The 22988-nt window shown below is 32.6% G+C and overlaps 2 protein-coding genes and 1 long non-coding RNA gene across 3 annotated transcripts; all 3 read left to right on the forward strand.

Moving 5' to 3' along the window:
• Positions 1 to 2041: 2041 nt before the first annotated feature.
• Positions 2042 to 12783, forward strand: LOC114315778 (uncharacterized). Its single transcript, XM_028262384.2, has 4 exons — positions 2042 to 2200; positions 3472 to 3770; positions 11959 to 11989; positions 12251 to 12783. The coding sequence occupies exons 1-4, from the start codon at positions 2125 to 2127 to the stop codon at positions 12406 to 12408; spliced, it is 564 nt and encodes a 187-aa protein (XP_028118185.2). The 5' UTR covers positions 2042 to 2124; the 3' UTR covers positions 12409 to 12783.
• On the forward strand, positions 8789 to 11142 carry LOC114300455 (uncharacterized). The gene is made up of 3 exons (XR_003642660.2): positions 8789 to 9103; positions 9196 to 9456; positions 9575 to 11142. It is a non-coding gene; the product is annotated as an uncharacterized LOC114300455 (long non-coding RNA).
• A 4524-nt stretch (positions 12784 to 17307) lies between the features above and the next one.
• On the forward strand, positions 17308 to 21964 carry LOC114315773 (protein FAR1-RELATED SEQUENCE 5-like). Its single transcript, XM_082885005.1, has 3 exons — positions 17308 to 17821; positions 17972 to 18105; positions 21596 to 21964. The coding sequence occupies exons 1-3, from the start codon at positions 17308 to 17310 to the stop codon at positions 21962 to 21964; spliced, it is 1017 nt and encodes a 338-aa protein (XP_082741131.1).
• The last annotated feature ends 1024 nt before the right edge of the window (positions 21965 to 22988 follow it).

The raw sequence follows: 22988 nt of genomic DNA on the forward strand, positions 1-22988 counted from the left end.
TAACGAAAATCAGAACAAAAATGCATACAATTTTTATTCGAATTTTCGTCTATCTTTAGTATTTTGACTAACTTTATACATCTTTATTAGGTGCATTAAATAGTAAAAACAATTAAAAAATCACTAAAAATAAATAAAAATTTATTTTAAAATAATTTGTAAAAGAAACCAAACACATAGTAAAATTTTGGAACAATTTTTATTTTATTGGGTTCCATAGACTTTTTTTCCCTGCAGGTAGCGCCATCATTAACCATTATTGGTGCTACTCAAAAAAAAAAAAAAAAAAAAAAAAATCATTCGGTGTTTCAGTTTTCTAAATTCCATTTGTTAAAATTTAAGTATTTTATTTTTATATTTTATATTTTATTTTTAGTCAATATTTTTAAAATTTTAAGTATTTTTTTTTTAAATTTTTGGATATACCTTACTTAGATATATTTAAATAGTAAAATATTTATGAAAAATATTTTTAAAAATTAATAAATATACAAAAATATAAAAAATATATTGAATTTTTATATTTTTTATATGTTTTTGATATTTAGTAAATTTATTTAAAAAAAAATTCACAAATATTATACTTTTTAAGTATATTTATGTTAAGCATGTCTAAAATTTTTTTTAAAAAAATTTAAAATATTAAAAAAATTAGTGAAAATAAAAAAAATACAAAAAACGAAATGTAAAATTTTTTAAAAAATAAATTTTAAAAACTAAAATAAAACAGAGTGATTATCGGTGGAGTCTTTGACAGGCAACCGGTCAGTTCGGTAGAGACCTTTCAAAGCACAGAGCACTCCATGTAGGGTCCCGTCCCGCCCAGCACTGCACAGATTCATTAAGGTCTGAAAAAGTAGGGTTGTGTCGTTTTCACATAGCGACTTTGTAATTTTTGTTATGATATTTTTATGATGAAAAAAATTATGATTTTTGTGATAAAAAAAAGTTATGACATTTTTGTGTAATTTTATTTTAGCATCTCCCATTTATTTAAAATCCTGCTATTGATTCCCCATACAGTTAGGTTCTGTTTAGAAACTTGATTATTTTAGTTTATTTCTTTATTTTTTAACCATGTTATGAGATGAGAAAAAAAAAGAAGAAGCTATGTTTATGATGGTTTGTAATTTTTTTATAGTTGAAGGAATAATTGTGAGAGAAAAAATAATTAATTGATGTATAAAATATAATATTTTATCTTATTAATTATTATTATTATTATTTTTTTACCTTTATTCACTATTTCAATCAAACAAATTGTTCCTAAACAGCGCCTTAAATTTCTCGTTACTAGCATAATAGACTTGAAAATGCTATCATAATAAAAATTAAAAAGTATCATGACATTATATTTTTAACTTTAAAGTATACATCATAAATTTAATATTCGTAATTTCACCACAAAATATCATCACAAGAAATCATAACTTTTTATAGCGTGCACCTTTTTGGTGCGTGACGTATATTTCTTCTAAAGCAAATATATGACATTAAAAATTAAAAAATAATAGGTAAATTATAAATTATAAAATATCATTAGATAAACTCACAAACACATGATATTCCAAACTTACTAAATGAATTTTACAAGAAATTATATAAAAATAAATAAATAAAATTCAAGGTTTGAGCCTGTAATAAAATAAATTTTTAATTTTATCAATTTAAACCTTAATCTTTTAATATATTTTCAATCTATACCATTTTTTTTTTAAAATTTTTGTCAATTACAACTATATGAAAAAAGTGTATTTTAGTTATTAAACTCAATGCAGGTATACGAAAAATGTCTAAAAGATTCGTTTCTATTGAGTTTAATGATTAAAATGCATTTTTTCATACAGTTTTACTTAATGAAAATAAATAATGGTTTAGATTGAAAATAAATTAAAAAATTAGACTTTAAATTCATAAAATTAAAAACTATTAGTTTGCTTTTGTTTGTTTGTTTGTAAGGTTTATTTTGTTATAACTATTCTAGAGCACTACAGTCCATGGTTTGAAAATTAGTATAAATAGCCATCCCAAACCATGTTCACAGAGTTAGTCCTAAACTACAAAATCCTTAAGCCCCAATTTGGCTTCCCTCATTAGCCTTCATTTCCTTCACCATCAGTGTCCATGGCTTCTTATATTAGCTTGAAGGCCCATGCAATCCTAGCTCTTGCACTTGCCTTCTGTGTGCAAGGCATCATAGGTTAGTGAAAGCTTTTCTTTGTATAAATTATATTTTTAATTTTTATAGTTTGATTCATATTTTACTTCGGTTTATACCATTTTAAATTGAATAGTTTGATTTTTATCCCTTAAGTTTAGTTTCAATCCTTTCGCTCAAGTTAAACGTTCAAGTTGATAATGTTTAGACACTAATCGATCTCCTAAGATTTACATATAGAAAAAATTAAAGGGGACATACGTGCAGGTCTTCATAAGTGAATTTATTGTCCAATAGCTCTTGTGAGAATTAATGGCGTTTTTCATTAAACACTATTATTAAAAGTCACTAATTATTAATTTTCAGCGACAATTTAAAAGTTGTCACAAAAAATGTCACTAATTATAAGTTTTAGCAACAGTTTAAAAAACTCGTCACAAAAGGATATCACTAATTTTCAACTTTCAGTGACAGTTTGAAAAATTTGTCACAAAAAAGTCACTAATTGTAAGTTTTAGTAACAATTTATAAAAACCTAACTTGTTGGAGGACACTGTAATAAAAGGATTCCTTAATTTAAATTATTAACAACAGTTTAAAAATTCGTCATAGAATTCACCATAATATATACACCTCAATTTATAAAAACGTCAATATATACAAAATATGTTTTACATAATTATTATTTTTGTATTTCATGCCTAAATTGACCCATACCATAGACCACATCGCATTTTTAGAAGCAAAATGCTTAATTACTAAAAATTTAAAGATAAATTACAAATATATTTTTAAAATAATATAGATTATTTTCTATGGTTTGAAAAATTACAAATACTTTTTTTCAGAATTTTTTATTTAACAGAATTAACTGAAAAAATAAAATTCCTAACTACTCTCTTATACAATAATAAAATTATTTGAATTATTAATTGAAATAAATTTCAGACATCATTAAAAATTATAATTGAGTTGATGATTTATTAATGAAAGGTGTTATTTGTTATGAAATTAAAAATTTTAAAGGGTGGGATGTAATTTCTAAAATTACATAAAGTAATTGATATTTTAAACAAACTTTAAAAAGTGTATTTATAATTTACCCAATAAATTTATATAAACTTTCAAAATGATATAGTAATGACATGTTTGTAGATTATGATTATTATGTTTATGTTTTTAATAAAAGGACAGTAACAAGTCACATTATTCTCCACTCTAAAAAAAAGGTCATGTTATGTTTGTATATTATTATTCATTTAAAAATATTATTTTAATTAACTTGTTTTTTGGGAATATATATACATGTGTAGGTGGAGGAATCGAATGTGAGAATCTCAACAAGGACTCATGTGCATTCGCAGTATCATCATCCAGTAAGCGCTGTGTGCTCGAAAAAATTGTGAAAAGGAGCGGAGAGGAAGCGTACACGTGTCGTACATCAGAGATAGAGGTTGATAAATTGAAGGACTGGATCGAGAACGACCAATGTATCGAAGCATGCGGGCTTGATCGGATGATGCTTGGAATCTCATCGGACTCTCTTTGGGAGTCTCAGTTCACTCACAAGCTTTGCTCAACTCAATGTTATGATAACTGTCCCAACATTGTAGACCCACTACAAGAAAATGGGGCTTAAAAGACGGAACTATTTGCGACGGTACACTTGCCCTTTTTGCGACGGTAAAAAATACCGTCTCAAAAAACAGAGTATTTGCGACGGTAAAAAATGCCGTCTCAAAAAACAGAGTATTTGCGACGGTAGAAAAATACCGTCGCAAAAAAAGAGAGTATTTGCGACGGTATTTTCTGCCGTCGCAAGTACTATTCTTTTTTGAGACGGTATTTTTCTACCGTCGCAAATACTCTGTTTTTTGAGACGGTATTTTTTACCGTCGCAAATACTCTATTTTTTGAGACGGTATTTTTTACCGTCGCAAAAAGTCACTTTTGTGGTTTTTTTTTTTAAGTGAATATTTTTAAATTTTTAAATATTTTTTTTAGATGCACTTTACTTAAATGTATCTAAAAAAAAATTATGAAAAAATATTTTTAAAAATTAATAAATACATACAAATATAAAAAAAAATGTATTGAATTATTGTATTTCTTTTGTATTTTTGGTATTTAGTGAATTTTTAAAAGATTTTTTTTCTTTTTAGGTGTATTTATGTTAGGTGTGTCTAAAAATTAAAAAAATTAAATATTAAAAAAATTCAGTAAAAATAATATAACACGGAAAACAAGAAAGTATAATTTTCTCAAAAGAGTTTTTGAAAAACTCTAACCTAACATAGTGATTGTGGTTTTGAGATAGCTTCATATATATACAGTCACAAAATAGTTTGAATAAATTCAATGGTATTTTTCTGTCACAAAAAAAATAAAAAAAAAAACGATGTCGTCTTACTCTTTTAATATAACATCTCTTTTCATTCATTTTTTCATCTTCCTGTCTCTCTGTATTTATCTCTCTCTGTTCTCTTTATCTCTTTCACTCATCACTCTTCTTTCCCTGTCTGTCTGTGTATCTCTCTCATTTTCTCTCTGTGTCTCTCGCATATCTTTCTTCTCTCTATCTCTTATGTCTTCTCTCTTTATCTCTCTCGCTCATCTTTCTTCTCTCTATCTCTCTCATTTATTTTATTTTTTTCCCTCTCTCTCTTATTTATATCTCTCATTCTCTCTCTCTCTCTCTCTCTCTCTGTCTCTTTTTCTGTTTATCTCTCTCTCTCTGTCTCTCTCTCACTCTCACTCTCACTCTCTCTCACTCATCACTCATCTCTCTCTCTGTATGCTTGTCTATTTGTGTATTTCTCCCTCATTATATTCGTTTTGCTCACTCTCTCCGTCTCATATTCTCTATTTATTGAGCTTCTCCTCGATTTATCTATCTTTTCTCTCATCTCTTTTCTGTCTCTGTCTCTTTCGTTCATCTCTCTATCTCTCTATCTCTCTCGTTCATCTCTTTTCTCTCTCTGTCTCTTTTTCTGTCTCTCACTCTCTATCTTTTTCTCTCTTTGTCTCTCTCTCTCTCTCTAACTCATCACTCTTCTCTGTTTGTCTGTCTGTCTGTCTGTCTGTCTGTCTCTGTCTCTCTCTTTCTCTCTTTCTCTCGTTGTCTCTCGCTCATATCTCTTCTCTCTATCTCTCTCATCTGTCTTCTCTCTCTGCCTCTCTCACTCATCTCTCTTCTCTTTATCTCTCTCGCTCATCTCTCTCTGTCTCTTTCTCATTTATCTCTTTTCGCTCTTTCTCTCTTTGTCTATATCTTTTCATCCATTTTTTCATCTTCCTTTCTCTCTTCTCTTTCTCTCTCTCACTCATCACTATTCTCTCTCTGTCTGTTTGTCTATCTGTCTCTCTTCTCTCTATGTCTCTCTCTTTTTCTGTATCTCTCTCTCGCTCATCTCTTTTCGCCTTATTTCTCTCTCTTTTTGTCTATCTTTCGCTCATCTCTTGTTTCTCTCTCATTTTCTATCTCTCCTTCTATCTCTCTCTCTCTCTCTCTCTCTTTCTCTCGCTCTTTCTCTATCTTTTTCTCTCTTTGTCTCTCTCTCTCTCTCTAACTCATCACTCTTCTCTGTTTGTCTGTCTGTCTGTCTCTGTCTCTTTCTTTCTCTCTTTCTCTCGTTGTCTCTCGCTCATATCTCTTCTCTCTATCTCTCTCATCTGTCTTCTCTCTCTGTCTCTCTCACTCATCTCTCTTCTCTTTATATCTCTTGCTCATCTCTCTCTGTCTCTTTCTCATTTATCTATTTTCGTTCTTTCTCTCTTTGTCTATATCTTTTCATTCATTTTTTCATCTTCCTTTTTCTCTTCTCTTTCTCTCTCTCACTCATCACTATTCTCTCTCTGTCTGTTTGTCTATCTGTCTCTCTTCTCTCTATGTCTCTCTCTCTTTCTGTGTCTGTCTCTCACTTATCTCTCTCTCACCACCCATCTTCTCTACCATATTCACCACTACTGCAAATGCCATTCCACTACTACCACTGTTGTCACTCCATCTCTACAACTATCATTACTACCATCATCGCTACCACTCCACTACCACCACTACTACTACCATTACCTCTCATCTACCACCGCTATTCTATCTCCTCTACCACTACCACAACTTCACCACTTATCTCATTCACCATCACTACCACCACCACTATCACCTCTTATCCACCACTTTCACCACTACTGCCATTTCTATCCTCTACCACAAAAAATTAGTTCTTGATTTTTAGTATAAAAAAAAAATGAGTCACAAAAAAAGCATTAACCACAAAAAATTAACTTTATTTTAATGGAAAATATTATCCCTACTTCTACCAAATAAAAAAAAAATAATTTTTTATTCATTAAAATAAATATGAAACAAATAAATTTTCAACCTTAATAAATGTAAAAAAAAATAAAATTCATCAACTATAAAAAAAATTTATTTTAATAAAAAATAGTTTTTTTAACAATTCTTCTGTTGCCAAAAAAAAAAAAATCATTTTATTATTTAAATATTCATTTGTAATAAAAATAAAAAAAATTCCAAAAAACATTTCCATCTCCCCCCCCTCTTTTTCCATGCCCACTCGGGTTCTCCTACCCCAAACCCAAAATCCCCAATGTCAAAAATCCCTAATCCCTTCCCCCTTTTCCATTCCCGCTGGTTTTTCCCCCCTCAACCAAAAATCCCCAAAAAAAACCCTAATATGCACACAGCTCTCTCATTCCTCTCATTTCATCTCATCTCATCAGTCTCTTTCTCACTCTCATTTTCATCTGCACAGATCGACTCCACACCGATCAAACTCGCAAGATCGACTCCTCACCGATCGACCTCACTCTCTCATTGCACCGATCGATCTCATAGGTAAGCTTCTCTCTCTCTCTCTCTCTCTCATCTCATTAGTCTCTCTCTCACTTCATCTCATCAGTCTCTCTCTCACTCTCTCATTTTCGTCTGCACAGATCGACCTCGCAAGATCAACTCCTCACCGATCAACCTCGCAAGATCGACTCCTCACCGATCGACTTCACGGATAAGCCTCTCTCTCTCTCTCTCTCACACATCTCAACATAGTTTGTGTGAGATGAAAAAAAAAGAGTAAAAAATAAAAATAAAATCAAAGAAAATACTCAAATTATTTATGTAGGGGTGAAACTGACAGGCATATGTTTTTGTTTTTGATATTTTTATGTGGTCTAAAATCGGGTAGGTAGGGGTGCTATTTAACTCACCATAAAATCTAGCTTAATGGGTATGTTCTACAATTTCATGCAGGGTTCACTTGGGACTTGTATAAACTACCATAGACTATTCATCCATAAAAATGTCAAAACAGTTTGCTAATTGTTCTCCACAAAAGGCTTTAATTTTATTTATTTTTATTATTATTGAATTGGGTTGCTTTTCCATCGTATGGTCTATTTAGTCACCATCTTGTTACTGGGACATATAGACACAGTGTCTTTATAACACGTATACGTCAGGAGTGGTTTAAAGCTGGATTCATTTACTTCACTGTAATTGATAGAGAAGATCTTTATGTTTGGCTTGGTAATTTTCCTTTTATTTCATCTAATTTGCTTTTGTCAGCTCATACCTAGCATTGAATTCCTGGTGTTATTATAATTTCAATTGTTGTTCTTGATTTTTAGAAAATTCTGAATATAGCCATTTACGTTTTGATTAATTGTAAGCTAAGCAGATGCACTAAGCACGGCTCCCCTGCCTTCAATTTTTGATCCAGTTAACATCACTGTTATGATAATCACATATTCAATAGCATATCCGTAATATTGTGTGATATACCATGAAATGAACTTTTTTATCTTTTCTTTTATGTGTACTGATATTTTTATCTATTGTAAGCTACTAATTTTAACCATCTTATTCTTCAACTGCCTAAGTTATTCCTACACTAACAAGTAAGACTGGTATTAGTAGATACTATGATTAGAAGGAAAATTAATATAGCATGTTTACAAGAAACTAAACAGATAACAAAAATAGGAGACATAATTAAGATGATGGCTTGGGACTTGCATGGTCATTGGTGATGGCGCTTTAACTCCTGCCACTAGTGGTAAGTTTTCTCTCGCTCTCAAAAATGTGTTCAAAATTAACTTGTTTAGTTAACGAGCTTTTAATAATCCGACATGACTGTTTGCTTCATTTATTATCCCTATATTTGGTAGAATTTATGGTTACAGTTTATCAATTGTAACTAGAAAATAAAATGATTTATGAAGAGAAGTTGTATATAAACTTTATAGAGAATAATGTGACAGTGATATTTTAAAAGTATGAGTTGAAAATTTGATATTTTTATTTGAAATGAAATATTTATAAGAAGCTAGGTTTACTATATGAAAATTTTGTATAAATATTCTATTTATGTATCATTACTTCTTGGAAAAAGTAGATTAGGTGAAAATTGTGGATCGCATTAGTGAACGGAAGAATATATACTACATATTCCAAAAAATAAATAAAAGATAAAAAAATAAAAATAAAAATAATGCTCAATTGTGTGTTTGGGAGGGAAAAGATTAGGTAACCTTTGGTATAGTGCACAACATAAAATACATGGATCGAATAAATTCTATGTATGACTTATATCACACTAAATTTAAATATATATCATAAATTTAAATTTTTAAACTATTTTTCCGAGCATATAACATTTTTTTAATCGGTAACATATATATTTTTTCATATATATTTACTTGTAACAGCAATTATGGCCTTACATTATTTTTTTTTCAGAATTAAGATACAAAATTATTCACCAGAATATCGCATCACTGATGAATATTGTTAAGAAGCCTCTCAAACCTTTCTTTTTCTCTTTTTTGTAGCATTACAGTTTCTGATTCACACCATTATTTTCATTCATGTGACAGTTCTCTCGGCTCTACAAGGAATTCAATCAGTCTCCTCAAGCATAACACAAAGTAAGCTATGTTCTTTCCTCCAAAAAATCCAATATTAATTCGACAAAAACTAAATCAATCTAAATTCAATTCATTTTTTGTTCAACTGTCAGAACATGTCATAATCATGGCGGTTGTGCTCCTCGTGGCACTCTTCATATTCCAGCAGTGCGGTACGAGCAAAGTGAGTTTCTCATTCTCTCCGATCATGCTGATGTGGTTCGGCTCAAACATCGCCATTGGAGTATACAACATTGTTAAGTATGAACCCTCTGTTTTCAAGGCCTTGTCTCCTCACTATATCATCATATTTTTTTCAAGAAATGGAGTCACTGGATGGACCCTCCTTGGTGCTATATTTTTGTGCATAACTGGTATGTTTGTTTGTTTCTCTATGGTCAACACTTGTATGTAATCTTATTGTTTTGGGTTTTATTAAATATATAAATAAGTTTGATTTTGATTTGAAAAGTTGTTAATTTAATGGAACAGGGGCTGAGGCTATGTTTGCTGATTTGGGTCACTTCAACAAGAATTCAATTCAGGTAATAAAAGAAAAACTCGTTTGAATGTAAATAATTCAAACTTCAAGAAAAATTTAAAACTTGATTATGTTTTTAAATTAGATTTGAACAATCTATTACCATAAAAACTACCCGCCAACTATTAAGTAATTACTTACTACTCACCATGTTGATATGGTGCTTTCAAACTAATAAGAGCACCAAATAATAGGATGAGTATAACCTGCCGACCTGGCCCACGTTGGGATATATGAGATATATGAGATATATGTGTCGTTTGGTGTAGCTTATAATGCTGTTTATAGTTTTATTTTTTTTTTAGTTAAATATGATGTTGTTGAAAAAGTTAGTGGAGACAAATGGAAATCAATGGTAGAACATGCGAAAGTGTCTTATTTGGAAAGAGGCTTGAAAGAGAATCAGAAAGACACTTTTGTGAAGTTGGTGCAAATTGAACCATAACCTATACTTTTATAGTGAGGAACCTCAAGAAGTAAAAATTTTATGGTGCTCCTATTCAGTGAGGAACCTCAAGAGTCCAAACAGAACAAGTAATAAATAATTGGGTAGAGCTGAAGAAAAATTAAATGATGAAAAGTTAAATTCTATGTTTATTTCATTACCCAATCATTAATCAAGGATAAAGGGGGCAACATTTTGGATTCACTTGGACATAGTCCAGCCACATGTGCTTGTCACACATACACAGTGAGATAGAGAATAAATGTTACTTTAGTTTATAATATACTGAAAGCTATGAAACACAAAGTCACCCAAGGAAATGTTCTCAGATTGCTTTTTTAGATTCATTTCTGTACTTCCTTATGTGCTCTGAGACTTGTGATCTGAAACCCATGAAGCTTTGAATGGATATGGATTGAGGTTTTCTGTTCTAAGGCAAGTCTTAATCCTTTAAGCAGATTGTGTTGTTAATAGATTCTCTTTTCATCTGTAAGTTAAAAACTCTCTCTTTAAATTAAGAACCTTTTTTTGACGTCCTTTACATAGATTGAAAACATAAAAATAAAAATAAGAAAAGAAGAAAAGAAAATAAGAGAATGATGATTTCTTAAGAAATATATTTGAAGGGATGTTGGGGGGTGGGGTGGGTGGGGGTTAAGAGTATATCATAAGGTCAAGGGTTGGAGAATTAATTGAACAAAGAAGGAAAGGACTGTTTGGGTCCTTTGGGATGCTGTGAACAGTGCCTTCAGAACAGTACCTTAAGATCAGGTTTGGTTGAGAAACTAAATAAGAGGAAGACTAGGGATTTAGTGCTCACTTTAGAGATTATATGAGGTGAATGATTAGCTGAATAGTTTCACAGATCAAAGAATAGAAACAACAATTATTTAAAATGTAATAATTTATTTTTAACATTCGTTTATTTCTTTAAAAAATGTGATTTGTTCTTTATTATTTAGACATTTAACCAGGTCTGACATTGTTATTTCCTCATTATTATGTTTGTTTTTTGTTCATTTAGGCTTTTGGAGGTGATGATTCAGATGTTGGATCCCCCGGATTAATCTCACAGCAACAGCAAAATCAAATCCTCCTGTAGATTCTCAGTCACTTAGAGAGTCTGACATTCAATTAAATATGTTTCTTTTAGATTTTATTTTATTATTTTATTTTTTTTAGGATTTGGGTGAATTTTATAATTTAAATATGTTTTTATGAACATGTACAATTTAATTGTTCTTTGTAAAATATTGAATTTGATGGTTTGATTAATTTTTATTTTTATTTTCTGTTATGATGTTTTTGTGAATGGAATGTAAATAATTAGCTCTTGAGAGAGAGACGGCACCACCGTCGGAAAAAATAAAAAATTTTAATATTTTTATTAATTTTGTTATAGGGTTTACTTTTTGCGACAATATTATATGTCGCAAAAAATAGAAATTTTATTATTTTTTAATATTTTTTGCGACGGTATTACACTGTCGCAAAAAATAGAAAATTTCATTTTTTATACTTTTTGCGACGGCACCACCTGTCGCAAAAAAAAGTGTTTTTTTTTTTTAAAAAAAGACTATTGGCGACGGTGTTTTTTGCCGTCTCAAATAATGTTTTTAGCGATGGTAAAATAGGGCCGTCGCAAAAAAGTCAAGAAATTTCAAACGTTATTAGCGACTGCACGGTACCGTCGCAAAAAGGTAAAAATGCCGTCGCAAAATATTAGCGGCGGCACTTACCGTCGCAAAAACTCTTTTGCAACCCCTGCAGTTGCGACCCCCCTCTTGCCGTCGCAAAAAGTTATTTTGCCATCGCAAAAAGTATTAGCGACGGCAGTAGGAGTATTAGCGACGGTATTTTACCGTCGCAAAAAGTCAATTTTTTTGTAGTGACCTCTATTTCAATCTTGCTGCTGGTGAAGGTACATTCCTAACGTACAACCATATTCTACAAGAGTAGTGTCATCAAATTTTCAAAAAAATTGTTAATATATATGTTCATTACAATCCTATATCCATCCATTCCTTTTGGTTAAATACAATGCTAGTAGGAGGAAGGAAAAAAAAAAGAAATCCATTTAATAAAATCTGCTAGAGACTGTTATTATGCATTATTAATACCATCCATGTGATTTTCTTTCTTTTTTTTTTTTTTTTTGGTTTAAATAAAATAAAATTGGCAGGTGTGTTTCTTCCCAAATTATGTGAAGTACGAGGGGCAAATGCACGAAGAGAAATGGCTGAGATCAAAAGCTCCGGATACGTTGCACCTACACCTGAATCAGGAGGTGTCCACCCTATTAAGTTCATGACAATTACTCCAGCAATGGCTCCTTATTGATTCTCCTAATTACTACTATATATATAGATGTTATGTTAAGTTTTTTAAAATTGGATTATAGTAAGTATACAAATAATAAGGAAGTTGATCCAAAGTTATTAGTGGCCGGGCTTGATTGATGGCATGTTCAATTTGCTTTAACAAGTCATGTGCTAATTACAATTTGGTATTTTTACTTTTTCGTTTTTTTTGAACAAATTGTTGTGTTCTGTATCTCCATTGTCATATACCATATGAAGTTATGAACAATGTTCGAAAGTCTTGTACTTTATCATGTAGCAATCTTATTGTAACGGGTTTAGGTGAAACATAAGCAAGGATTGGTTGGTGCATTTTATGTGATATATATATATTGTTTTTGAGTTTGTGTCCAAATTTTTTGGTACAATTTATACTTACAACTTATTAATTAGAAATAATTTAATCAAGTTTAAAAAATTGATAGTCTAAGAAATTGAGGATACTTTTGATTTCTATCTTCTAATCATCTTTTGACTTACAAAAGGTTGTACCAAATAAGCTCAAATTCATTTCTACAATTTTGCTTCAACACAAATTTTTGAAATATGTGAACATTAATAGGTCTTAATAGTAATCTGGTATGGACTATCGAAAAATATGGAACACTTCTTAATTGTAATTAAACTTACTAATCCATTAAAATCCTATCTAGCAAAAAAACTAAACAAAAAAAAAAAAAAAAAACCAACGGGGCTTTAGACGTGTATGGTGGTATATTTTCCATTCCCACAATTGTGAACTTTAGGAGCTAGAAGAATGTGAGAAGCGAAGTATGTATTTGTAAAATTGATTGATTGGGCTTTATCATTTTAGAAGGTTATGGATTGGTAAGCCTGAGCAACAGGTTTAAAATTTTATGGCGGCTCGGTTTAAAATTTAGGATTAGTGACAAGTCAGTCCTATGGATTTTGATAATGCAGTCCGTCCCGGGTGAATGGGTCGGTCCAAGCTCTTCAAGTTCCGGTTCAGGGTGATGATTCCGCCAAATGACCTGCAAGCAAGTCCAAAGGGGAACGGGGCAGTCCCCCAGTAAACCCTCCGGCGAGAGAATCAGTAGAGGAAGAAGGAAATGTAGAGAGAGAGAGAGAGAGAGAGAGAGATAAAAAGCTTAACCTTCCTCTTATCTTCTATTCTTGCTTATATCCTTTAGTAATCATTTCACTGTCCCTTGTGACGTGCCCCCTTCCGCCGAAAGCCTGTGCCGTAGCTTACCTTGTTCAGGGTGAGGGGACTCTGTTCCGACGGGGAGGTGTTGTCGTAATAAATGCTGTGATGGGCTGCATTAATGGTGATGTGTTGTGGTAATAACTCTGCAGATCTTTGTCTGCTGATGTGGCCTGTGTTTCACCTGCCATGTGCCCGAATGCCATTGGCCCTCCGTGTCTAGATGGCCTCCAGCTGTCCTGGGCTTTGCCAACCAGGTTATGCTATTGGTCCCAAGCGATAGGTTTGAGATGGTTTGCTGTGGGCCGTATGTCTTGTGGGCCTATCCATGTCAGATTTGAATTTTTTGACTTTAAGCCTTGTTAATATTACATAAATAGTTATCAGAAAGATAAATTTTTCAAGAATGATAAATTTCTCAATTATATTGATAAATTTATTAATCTAATGAATAAACTCACAACTACACATACAAACAAAACCAAAATAAATTGCATTGATAAACTTTTCATTCATAAGATCTATAGATCCGTGAATTTTTTACTCATGATTTAACAGTACATATGTCCAGTAGAAACCACTAGTAATGATCTCAAAAATTTTAAAGCGTAGATGCATATGAGTTTTGATTGGTCAATAGAAATATGGGTTTATGCGGGCTTCAGGTCGGGCTTGGCCCACTTCAGCCTAATTTAAGTTTTGATTTAGATTTTTTTTATTAAATTCAAAATTAATTGAAAAAAATAGAAAATTAATATAATATTTTAAAATGCATCACAAAAATTAAATTTATATATTTGATTACAAAAAAATAAAAAATTATTTATTTATTAAAGTAAAAAAATTACATATAACTTTTTAGAAAAATGACAGTTGCATAAAGAATCAAAATTTGAGACACCAAAATACAAATGTATTGCTTCAAAATTGTAACAAATTAGGTAAATGCACAATAAAATACATAATAACTATTAGGGGTGTGCGCGGTGCGGGTCGGTGCGATTTGAGAGAAAAATAGAAACCGTATGGCGGGTGGCGGATTGATAAAAGTGTCACAGAATTTGTCATTTTCCTTATAAAAAATCGGCGGTTCGGTTGGCAAATAATTGCGGATTTGTCTTGGCGGTTTGGGCGGATTGGCGGTTTATAAAAAATATAATTCAAATTACAAAACTTAAATCAAAGAGTAAAAAAAAGACGAGAGATACCGTGATGTTAAGCATCTTGCGAAGCTTTCTTCTGATGCAGCAAGTGTAGCAACAACATGATAATATCAACGACTATGCTATCAGTTCATTACAAGCATCTGTGGAAGCTACAATGATCAAATACAATACATAAAATTAATATCATTCAGGGTTTACAATATATTGAAAATGTTTACTGTTGAAAAGTATTTAGATTGAAAAGTGAGCTGATGCAAGTTTGCAACATGGCCAGAAAAAAAAAAAAAAAGATTGAAAAGTGAATTGGAATCCAACTTTATTTTGGATTACTGACATCTTGAATTCCCCTCGAGCAGTAATGTAATACTATATTCTAAGGTATAGAACAACAAGCAAACTTAAGTAAAAAAGAATTTTTAGAATCTTATAAAATATGATTTAATAGCGGTGCGGGTCGGTGCGGTTTGGAAAAAAAATGGAAACCGGAGGATTGATAAAAGTGTCACTAGAATTTGCCATTTTTCTTATAAAAAACCGACGGTTCGATTGGCAAATAATAACGAATTTGCCTTGGCGGTGCGGTTCGGTGCGGTTTTGACGGTTTCGGTGATTTCGGCGGTATTATGCACACCCCTAATAACTATGTTCAATTAAACCCACCGTTATGTCATACTCATAACCCCAAAAAATATATATTTGCTATAAAAAAATAAGCAAAAAAGTTGTCAAAAAATTAGTTGTGTGAATCAAATCATTTTGAGTATAACTCACATCACGTTAAATTTAAATCTACACTAGATACTTTATATTTTTTTTCACTTTTTGAGTTATTTTTCTCTCTCTGTAATTTTTGTCAAAAAATAAAAAATAAATAAAAACTCTTATACCAATAGTGAAGTAAAAAACTCACAGTATCTTTCTTCCCCTAGCATTACTTAAAATGGATTTCTATTTTGACCAAAGGGGGTAGCTTTTTCCCCAGCACTACTTCCGGATCCCCTCCTTGAGAAGCCTCCTCCACATCTTACTTGCAACGGCTGAGATTAGTCGTTGCACATCCAACGGTTGAGACAAAAAAAAAAGAAAAAAAAGAAATTGAAACTTTGGTCGATTCTCGCCCAAACAAAACACAACTCAGAGGTTATACAGATACAGAGGTTATGCGCACTCTTACACAGCCTACACTCACCCCTTCTCCTCCATCGATCCCACCCTCACCGATGACCCAATACCGGCGGCCACCCACTCTCGACGCCTTTGCAGATTCGACGACGGTAACCCACTATCAAATCGATACAGATTCTGTCTGCTTCGCTGCTTAGCAAACCAAAGCTGTCACGTTCTTCTCCTCCATCTCATCGAACCTGTCGCACCGGCAGACCCTCTCCACAGCACTCCCCAAATCGAACCCATTGGTTTGCCCCCATTCTATCTACCCTCACTTCGCAAACTAGAGGTTAGTCTTTTTCATTGCCTTTGTCTCTGTAATTTATTATTTGAGCTTCAACTGAACTTAGTTTGATAAGTTTGTCTCTATCCTCAAGATTATTTGTTAATTGACAAGATTATTTGAGCTCAAACATACATACAATACCGTCTAACTGAACCCATTTGTCTCTGTCTAACAAAAAATTAACAACCTCATTATTTGCTTTGCCCTTATTTTTGTTAATCACAAATTAGATCAGATCTGGATATAATAACTGATCAGATCTGTCCTTCACCAAAAAACAGACAAGTTTTATGTTCCACATAAATGGGCCTTTACTGATGAAAGATATTACCTCTTATGTAGAAACTTGGCCAATTGGTTGTTTCTTTTGGCAATGCAATGATGCAATTGGTTGTTTCTTTTGGCAATGTCACAATAAGGTGATACACTTCCCTCAAGTTATTAGTCTTAACAGCTTCTCAGATGCAGGCAGCTTGAGAGGGAATACTAGATAGATTTGCTGCTTTATTGACTAGCAGTTTCTCTACATACTGGATTTGCACAATCAAAGTTAGGCCTCATTTCCAACATTAGAGCCTATTTTGACTATATAGTGAAAGATTCTAAACATTGGTGGACAAATAGATTTTAATATAATACTCGATCAAATGATTAGGAATAAGTTCTTTAATGGTCTTAAAAAGAAACAAAAACAATGACAAGAGAAAACTACATATATGACAGAGTACCAAGATATACATGTAGAAGTAGAACTAAGAGCTTATGATGAGAGTAATTTGGCATACCAACAATTACATAAACTTCATAAAAAGTGAAATAACATAGAAATATGTTATCCATGAATGCTATTCACAATAATGAGGTTGTTAATTTTTTGTTAACAACTTCATTATCTGTCTCTATCTGTGTAATGGATTATTGATTATGTTTGATTGAGCTTGAAACATATCCTCTTCTCAAAAATGTGTGTTTGGAATTTTTTAAAACTGAACTTAGTCTCTATGTTTTTATGTCTGGAATTTTTTTTCAAACTAAAATTATGTTTTTTTGTGTCTAAAATAAAGATTTAATTTATGTAGCTAAGATTTTATTTATATGGGTTTTCAGTTGTATTTTGATATGGATATGGAACCTGAGAATGATTGTGCTTGGAAGCCAAAACAGGGAATGACATTTGATTCTGAGCAATGTGCGTATGATTTTTATAATACATATGGAGGAAGAATGGGGTTTAGCATAAGAAGGGATTATTGTAGGAAGAACAAGTTCACTAACCAATTTATTTGCAGACTTTTGGTTTGCAACAAGGAGAGATTTCGAAAGGTTGACAAGCGAGACCCATTGGCAAAAAATCCTAGAGCTGAAACTAGGACTGGTTGTGAGGCTCGACTTTATATTAAATTAGATGAGGCAACTAGGAAATTTGTTGTGATTGATTTCAAAGAAAAACACAACCATGATCTTGTATCACCCGAGTGTGTCCACGTGTTGCCGTCACAAAGAAAGATATCGACTACCCAAGCAATTGAGTTAGATTTGGCGGCACAATCTGGTCTTCGTTTAGGCCAGTCTTTTGAACTCATGGATAGGGAAGCTGGTGGAAGGCAATGTCTTGGGTTTACGAAATTAGATCAAAAAAATTATTTGAGAACAAAAAGACAATAAAGTTTAGCATATGGGGAAGTAGGCAATGTGTTGCAATACTTTAAAGAAAAATCTTTGCAGAATCGTTCTTTTTTTTTTTATGCTTTTCAATTAGATAATGAGGAGCAAATAACGAATATGTTTTGGGCCGATGCACAAATGATAATGGATTATGCCCAATTTGGTGATGTTGTCACATTTGATACGACTTACAAGTTAAACAAAGAACATAGACCCTTTGCATCTTTTGTGGGATTTAACCATCATAGGAAAATAGTTATATTTGGTACAGCCTTGTTGTATGATGAGACTGCCAATCATTTGTATGGCTGTTTCAAAATTTTCTAGAGGCTATGTCAAGAAAGGCACCAAAAACTTTGTTCACTGACCAAGATGCTGCAATGGCTAAAGCTATACCCATTGTTATGCCTAACACAAGTCACCGATTGTGTACCTGGCATTTGATGCAAAATGCATTAAAACATGTTAATTATATGTTCCAAGATAAGGGGGTAAAGGGTGTATGTAACATGCCCGGGGGGTACCCGCGCGCGTTAAACAGTTCAGACCCCCGAGATCTCTTTGATCTATTCTCACGAGTGCAATGTAAAACATAGATGAGAGTCCAGATTTGGCAACTTTTATTGAAAATCCATTTTATTGCAATTTTGTCAAAAATGGACTGCGTCATCAGATCTCAGAGTCGCCACCTAATATTTATTTTAGGAAAATTAGGAAACCCATAACTCGTGCCAAGGCCACTGTTCGTCGTAACCAAGGATGCTTGGCTCGGAACCTTAGGTATGAGAGGGGAAGGTCAATAATGAGCACCCCCGCCCACCCGATCAAAGATCGGCCTTTACTAACCATGATATGAATTTTATTTTATTTATATGTTCATGTTCTGATTAGTTAATAAATCCTAAAATTTACTATGTGAAGCATACAAGTATAGACTATGCCATTCATTTTGGAGTAATTTGATATCATGCATTTTGAAAGAGTTTTGACGATGTACAACCCAAATAAATTGAGTTTACAAGCATGAAAAATCAACATCATTCCAAATTAAGCGACACAACCTCCATCCGCTGGCATTCATAGAGTTATATCACATAAGCAACTAGCCTCATGGTAGAATGCTAGACATAGTAAGAAAAACACACACACACGGGATGCTAAAGCATAAAAACTCACATGTTTGACGTCCCACGAACAAGCTGCAAAACAAAGTTAGTAAAATATGCATGATCTTATATACAAAATCCTAATGCAATTCACTCATGAGATGCAACTAAAGATTCGGCTTCTAAAATATGATATGTGAATCATCTTAAGAACATGAGGTAGCGCACATAATCACATAGGAATTGATTAAATCCACAAATGCAAACTTAGCCGAATCAAGATGCATGAAACATGGATGCAAAGCATAACTATGATGAAAAATAAATATGATGTTTATGTACAAATAAAGAAAGCGAGTAAAAGAACGGGATAGAAAGAAGAGGGGCGGGGAATTATTACAACATTTAAAGAATAATTACAAACCAAATTAGAGAGGGATAAGGAGAATATTACAACAAAATAAAAACCTCACAATACACTCAAAATAAAATAAATAAATAAAATAAAAGCTTCATGTTCTTTAGAACCGCCGGCGGAAATTGGTCAATATTGGGAGATTACGCCATCTTGTTCGGAAGAAGCTAACCGACCGGCCAAATAGGCCGGCCGGCGAACTAGGCCAAGCAAAACCTGTTTTGTTGCAAAACCAAGAAAAGGAACAAACAAAAAAATATGTAGGTGGCTCAACTAACCACTACCGGTTAGATTAAAAAAGAAAAGAAAAGAAAAAAAAAAAAAGTGCAAACTCACAATATAAACCTAAAGCAATAAAACAAATATAAGATAGAACGTGCAAGATTATAACGGAACTAATATGAGACTAATACACGAAAAAAAAATAAATATGAGGTAAAACATGCAAGATTACAACAAAACTAATATGAAATTAAAGTATGCGAATAAAAATAAATAAATAAATAATTATGAGCGAAACAAACCACTAGGATTATAACAACACACTATGAAATATAAAGTAAGAAAATAAATATGAGATAAACAAACTACTTGGATTATAACAAAACACAGTGAAATAAGAAGCAAGAATATAAATATAAAATATAAGAAAATGAAAGATTAAAAATTCACCTTCCAAAGAAAGATTGAACTTCTTGATTTCCAAACGTCCTCTTGATCACCTTCAAGTGTAGGAAGTGTGTTCTCAAATCCTCAATTCGAAATTATGGAGTTTATGGAGTTTGTGGTATGGAAAGTGGCTAACTCTCAAGTTTTTCTCACTTTCAATCACTAAACATTCTTCCTTATGATCGAGGCGATTGATCTTTGGCTATATCAGAATTTTTGGAGTGGTTTTGGTGTATGGAAATGAGGAATTTCAGTAGCTATGGAAGGTATGGGGTGTATATGGAAGATAAAAATATTTTTGGCTAAACAACTCAAATTTTCTCTCTTTTTTCACTCTTTTCTCACTCCTTTCTCTTCAATTTCGTGGTCCTCCTCCTCTCTTACAATATGATCATTCTATATAGGCAATGAGGGAGAGTAAAGGTCAAAAAGAAGGTGGGAGACAAGGTGGGAGACAAGAATGTGATAGGAGGGCAAATTTTCAAGGTGGTTGCATGGGATACTCCTTTATGGATGCAAACAAAATATCTTTTTGACTATGGAGGATGATTAGGTATAATGGAGGATGAGTGGATGCACTTGAATGGCTCAAAAAATGGGTAAATGGGTTGTCCTAACCGAACCAAAACCAGGAAAAAATGGGCTATTGTTGTTTTGGATCGAATCAACAAAATCTGCTTTTAAGCCCAACTTCAAATGGGCATATCTCCCTTATTTGGACTTGGTCTAAGGTGGTTCTTGGGTCTAAATTGAAGCCCCAGAAGTCTACTTTCTAATGGTGGTAGCCTCACATTTAAATTCCAAGTGTACAAACAGAAATGCCTAATTTAGTGAAGACTGCTCATTTCCTTCTTAATGATTTGATACTCATCCTTTTCCTAAACCAGCTTTCTTTCATCCCCTCCTATTTCCTTCAAATCCAAACCTATAAATAAGATATTTTTAAATATTTTTCAAAAATTTCACCTCCCTTCCATTTATTTCCACTTTGTCCTTACTCGGTTTACTGAAAAGTGCAATATTTTAATCGAAATGGAAGCCTCGGGACATCGTAGAAACATTTAAAAAAAACATATTTTGAAAAGAGGGTTTTAAGGTCTAAAATAGTTTGGCCAAAAAAATGGGTGAAGGTTGGGATTAAAACTTAAATTCCATCTTTCTTACTGAGAATTTTGTGAGAAACACATTCTAATTGTCATCATCGGGTAATCAAAAGAAAGCGCCCGAGTCTTAGGGCCGGTCAAAATGGGGTGTCTACAGTGTACTAAATAAATTCTTGTTTGACATTGAAGATGCAAATCAATGGAAGTTAGAGTGGGCGGAAATGCTTGATAAATATGATGCGCATGAAAACCATTGGTTGAAATTGACTTTTGCGGTGAAAGAAAAATGGGGATGGCCATATGTTAGATCAACATGGGCTGCGGGAATGAGTACTACACAACTTAGTGAATCTTTTAATGTTTTTTTGAAGTATTACATTTGTTCTGATTTTAATTTAAATGAATTCTTCATGCATTTTGAAAAGGTACTTTATGAGAAGCGATACAAGGAGTTAGAAGCAGGATATGCTTTGTGCCAAAGGTTGCCAAAGGTGAAAGCGACAATAAGAATGTTAATTCAAATGGGTAATGTTTACACAAAAAAGATTTTTGAGAAATTTCAAGATGAGTACTTTCGATCCATTGAATCCGACATAGAAGCAATTGAATATGGCGAGGCTAGTACCATTTGCACAGTTTTTGATGTTGGCAGTAATCATGCAAGGAAAGTGAAGATGGAGAGAGATGGCTCTTTGGGTTGTAATTGTACTAAGTTTGAAAGGGAAGGCATTTTGTGTTATCACTCATTGAAGGTTATTAGAGATATATTGAAGATGAAAGAGGTTCCTCCATAATACATTTTAAAAATGTGGACAAAACAAGCAAGAGCCAAAACTGTTAAAGACATTACGGGGAATGACATTCAAGTAGATGTGAAATCCCAACAAGCCTCACGGTATAAGACATTGATGACCGCATTTAGAGCAATAGCATGTAAACCTACAGAAACTGAAGAAACTTATGAGTTTTCTATTGCACAGCTTGCTACATTAGGTACAAATGTTGAACGCAAGTTAAGTGCTCATTTTGGTGTTGAAAATGAAGTAAGTAATGATGCTACAACCCATAGCTTTGAAGTGGATGGTGAAGGTGTGAATCATGTTGTGCAACCAAAAGGATTGAAGAAAAATGTGGCAACTAGTAAGGGCAAAAGGAGGGTAAAAGGTGGATTCGAAGTGGCATTGGTAGCGAACTCCAAAAAAAAAACCCCGTGCTAACAACTTGGCTTCTTCAAAATCTATTGCAAGTCCAATAGTTTCACCTTCTCCATTATCTGTTGGAGGAGAGATCTATGTCCATCAACATGTTCCTCCTCTTTAACCTCTTCCTCCTCTTCATCCTCTTCCACCATCTTCGGCCATGGATGGTAATTCTATTCCTCCGCCACTGATGTATCCCACATATCATGTGAGTGTTAGTTTAACATTGTATTTTTGTGTGGATATAATATGTGACTCAAATCAAGATAGCGAAAATTAATATATGACATTGTTGTAGGCAAACAATTTGCCGGAGACGTATGTAGTGCCAAATTCTTTGCCAAATTCAATGTCTCAACGTTATTCTGCTCAACCAACATTCCAGTCACTATTTCAAGGTTCATTGGGATATGACATTGGGTTTCGGTATTCTCAAGAATCAAATAGTCCAATGTATAGTCAGGTTCATCCTTCATGTCTTTTTAATTTTTAGTTGCTCAAAATTCTAGTTTTTTTTTTTTTTTTGCTGAAAATTATGTTTAGAGCAGGTATTTACTTGCTGCAAAATTCTAGAAAAGCATGTATATAGTTGCTGACTTTGCTGCTATTTGTGATGCTA

The sequence above is a fragment of the Camellia sinensis genome, chromosome 8, assembly GCF_055761805.1.
Source record: "Camellia sinensis isolate YWXY chromosome 8, ASM5576180v1, whole genome shotgun sequence".
NCBI classification, from domain to species: Eukaryota; Viridiplantae; Streptophyta; class Magnoliopsida; order Ericales; family Theaceae; genus Camellia; species Camellia sinensis.

Excerpts from the sequence above, each read along its gene's own strand:
- LOC114315778 (XM_028262384.2), top strand. The coding sequence starts at position 2,125 with ATGGCTTCTTATATTAGCTTGAAGGCCCATGCAATCCTAGCTCTTGCA. Across the intron at positions 2,201-3,471 it reads CTGTGTGCAAGGCATCATAG|GTGGAGGAATCGAATGTGAG; the intron begins GTTAGTGAAAGC and ends ATACATGTGTAG. Across the intron at positions 3,771-11,958 it reads ATAACTGTCCCAACATTGTA|GACCTCTATTTCAATCTTGC; the intron begins GACCCACTACAA and ends TTTTTTTGTAGT.
- LOC114315773 (XM_082885005.1), top strand. The coding sequence starts at position 17,308 with ATGGGTTTTCAGTTGTATTTTGATATGGATATGGAACCTGAGAATGAT. Across the intron at positions 17,822-17,971 it reads GGAAGCTGGTGGAAGGCAAT|ATAATGAGGAGCAAATAACG; the intron begins GTCTTGGGTTTA and ends CTTTTCAATTAG. Across the intron at positions 18,106-21,595 it reads ATAGACCCTTTGCATCTTTT|GTACTTTATGAGAAGCGATA; the intron begins GTGGGATTTAAC and ends CATTTTGAAAAG.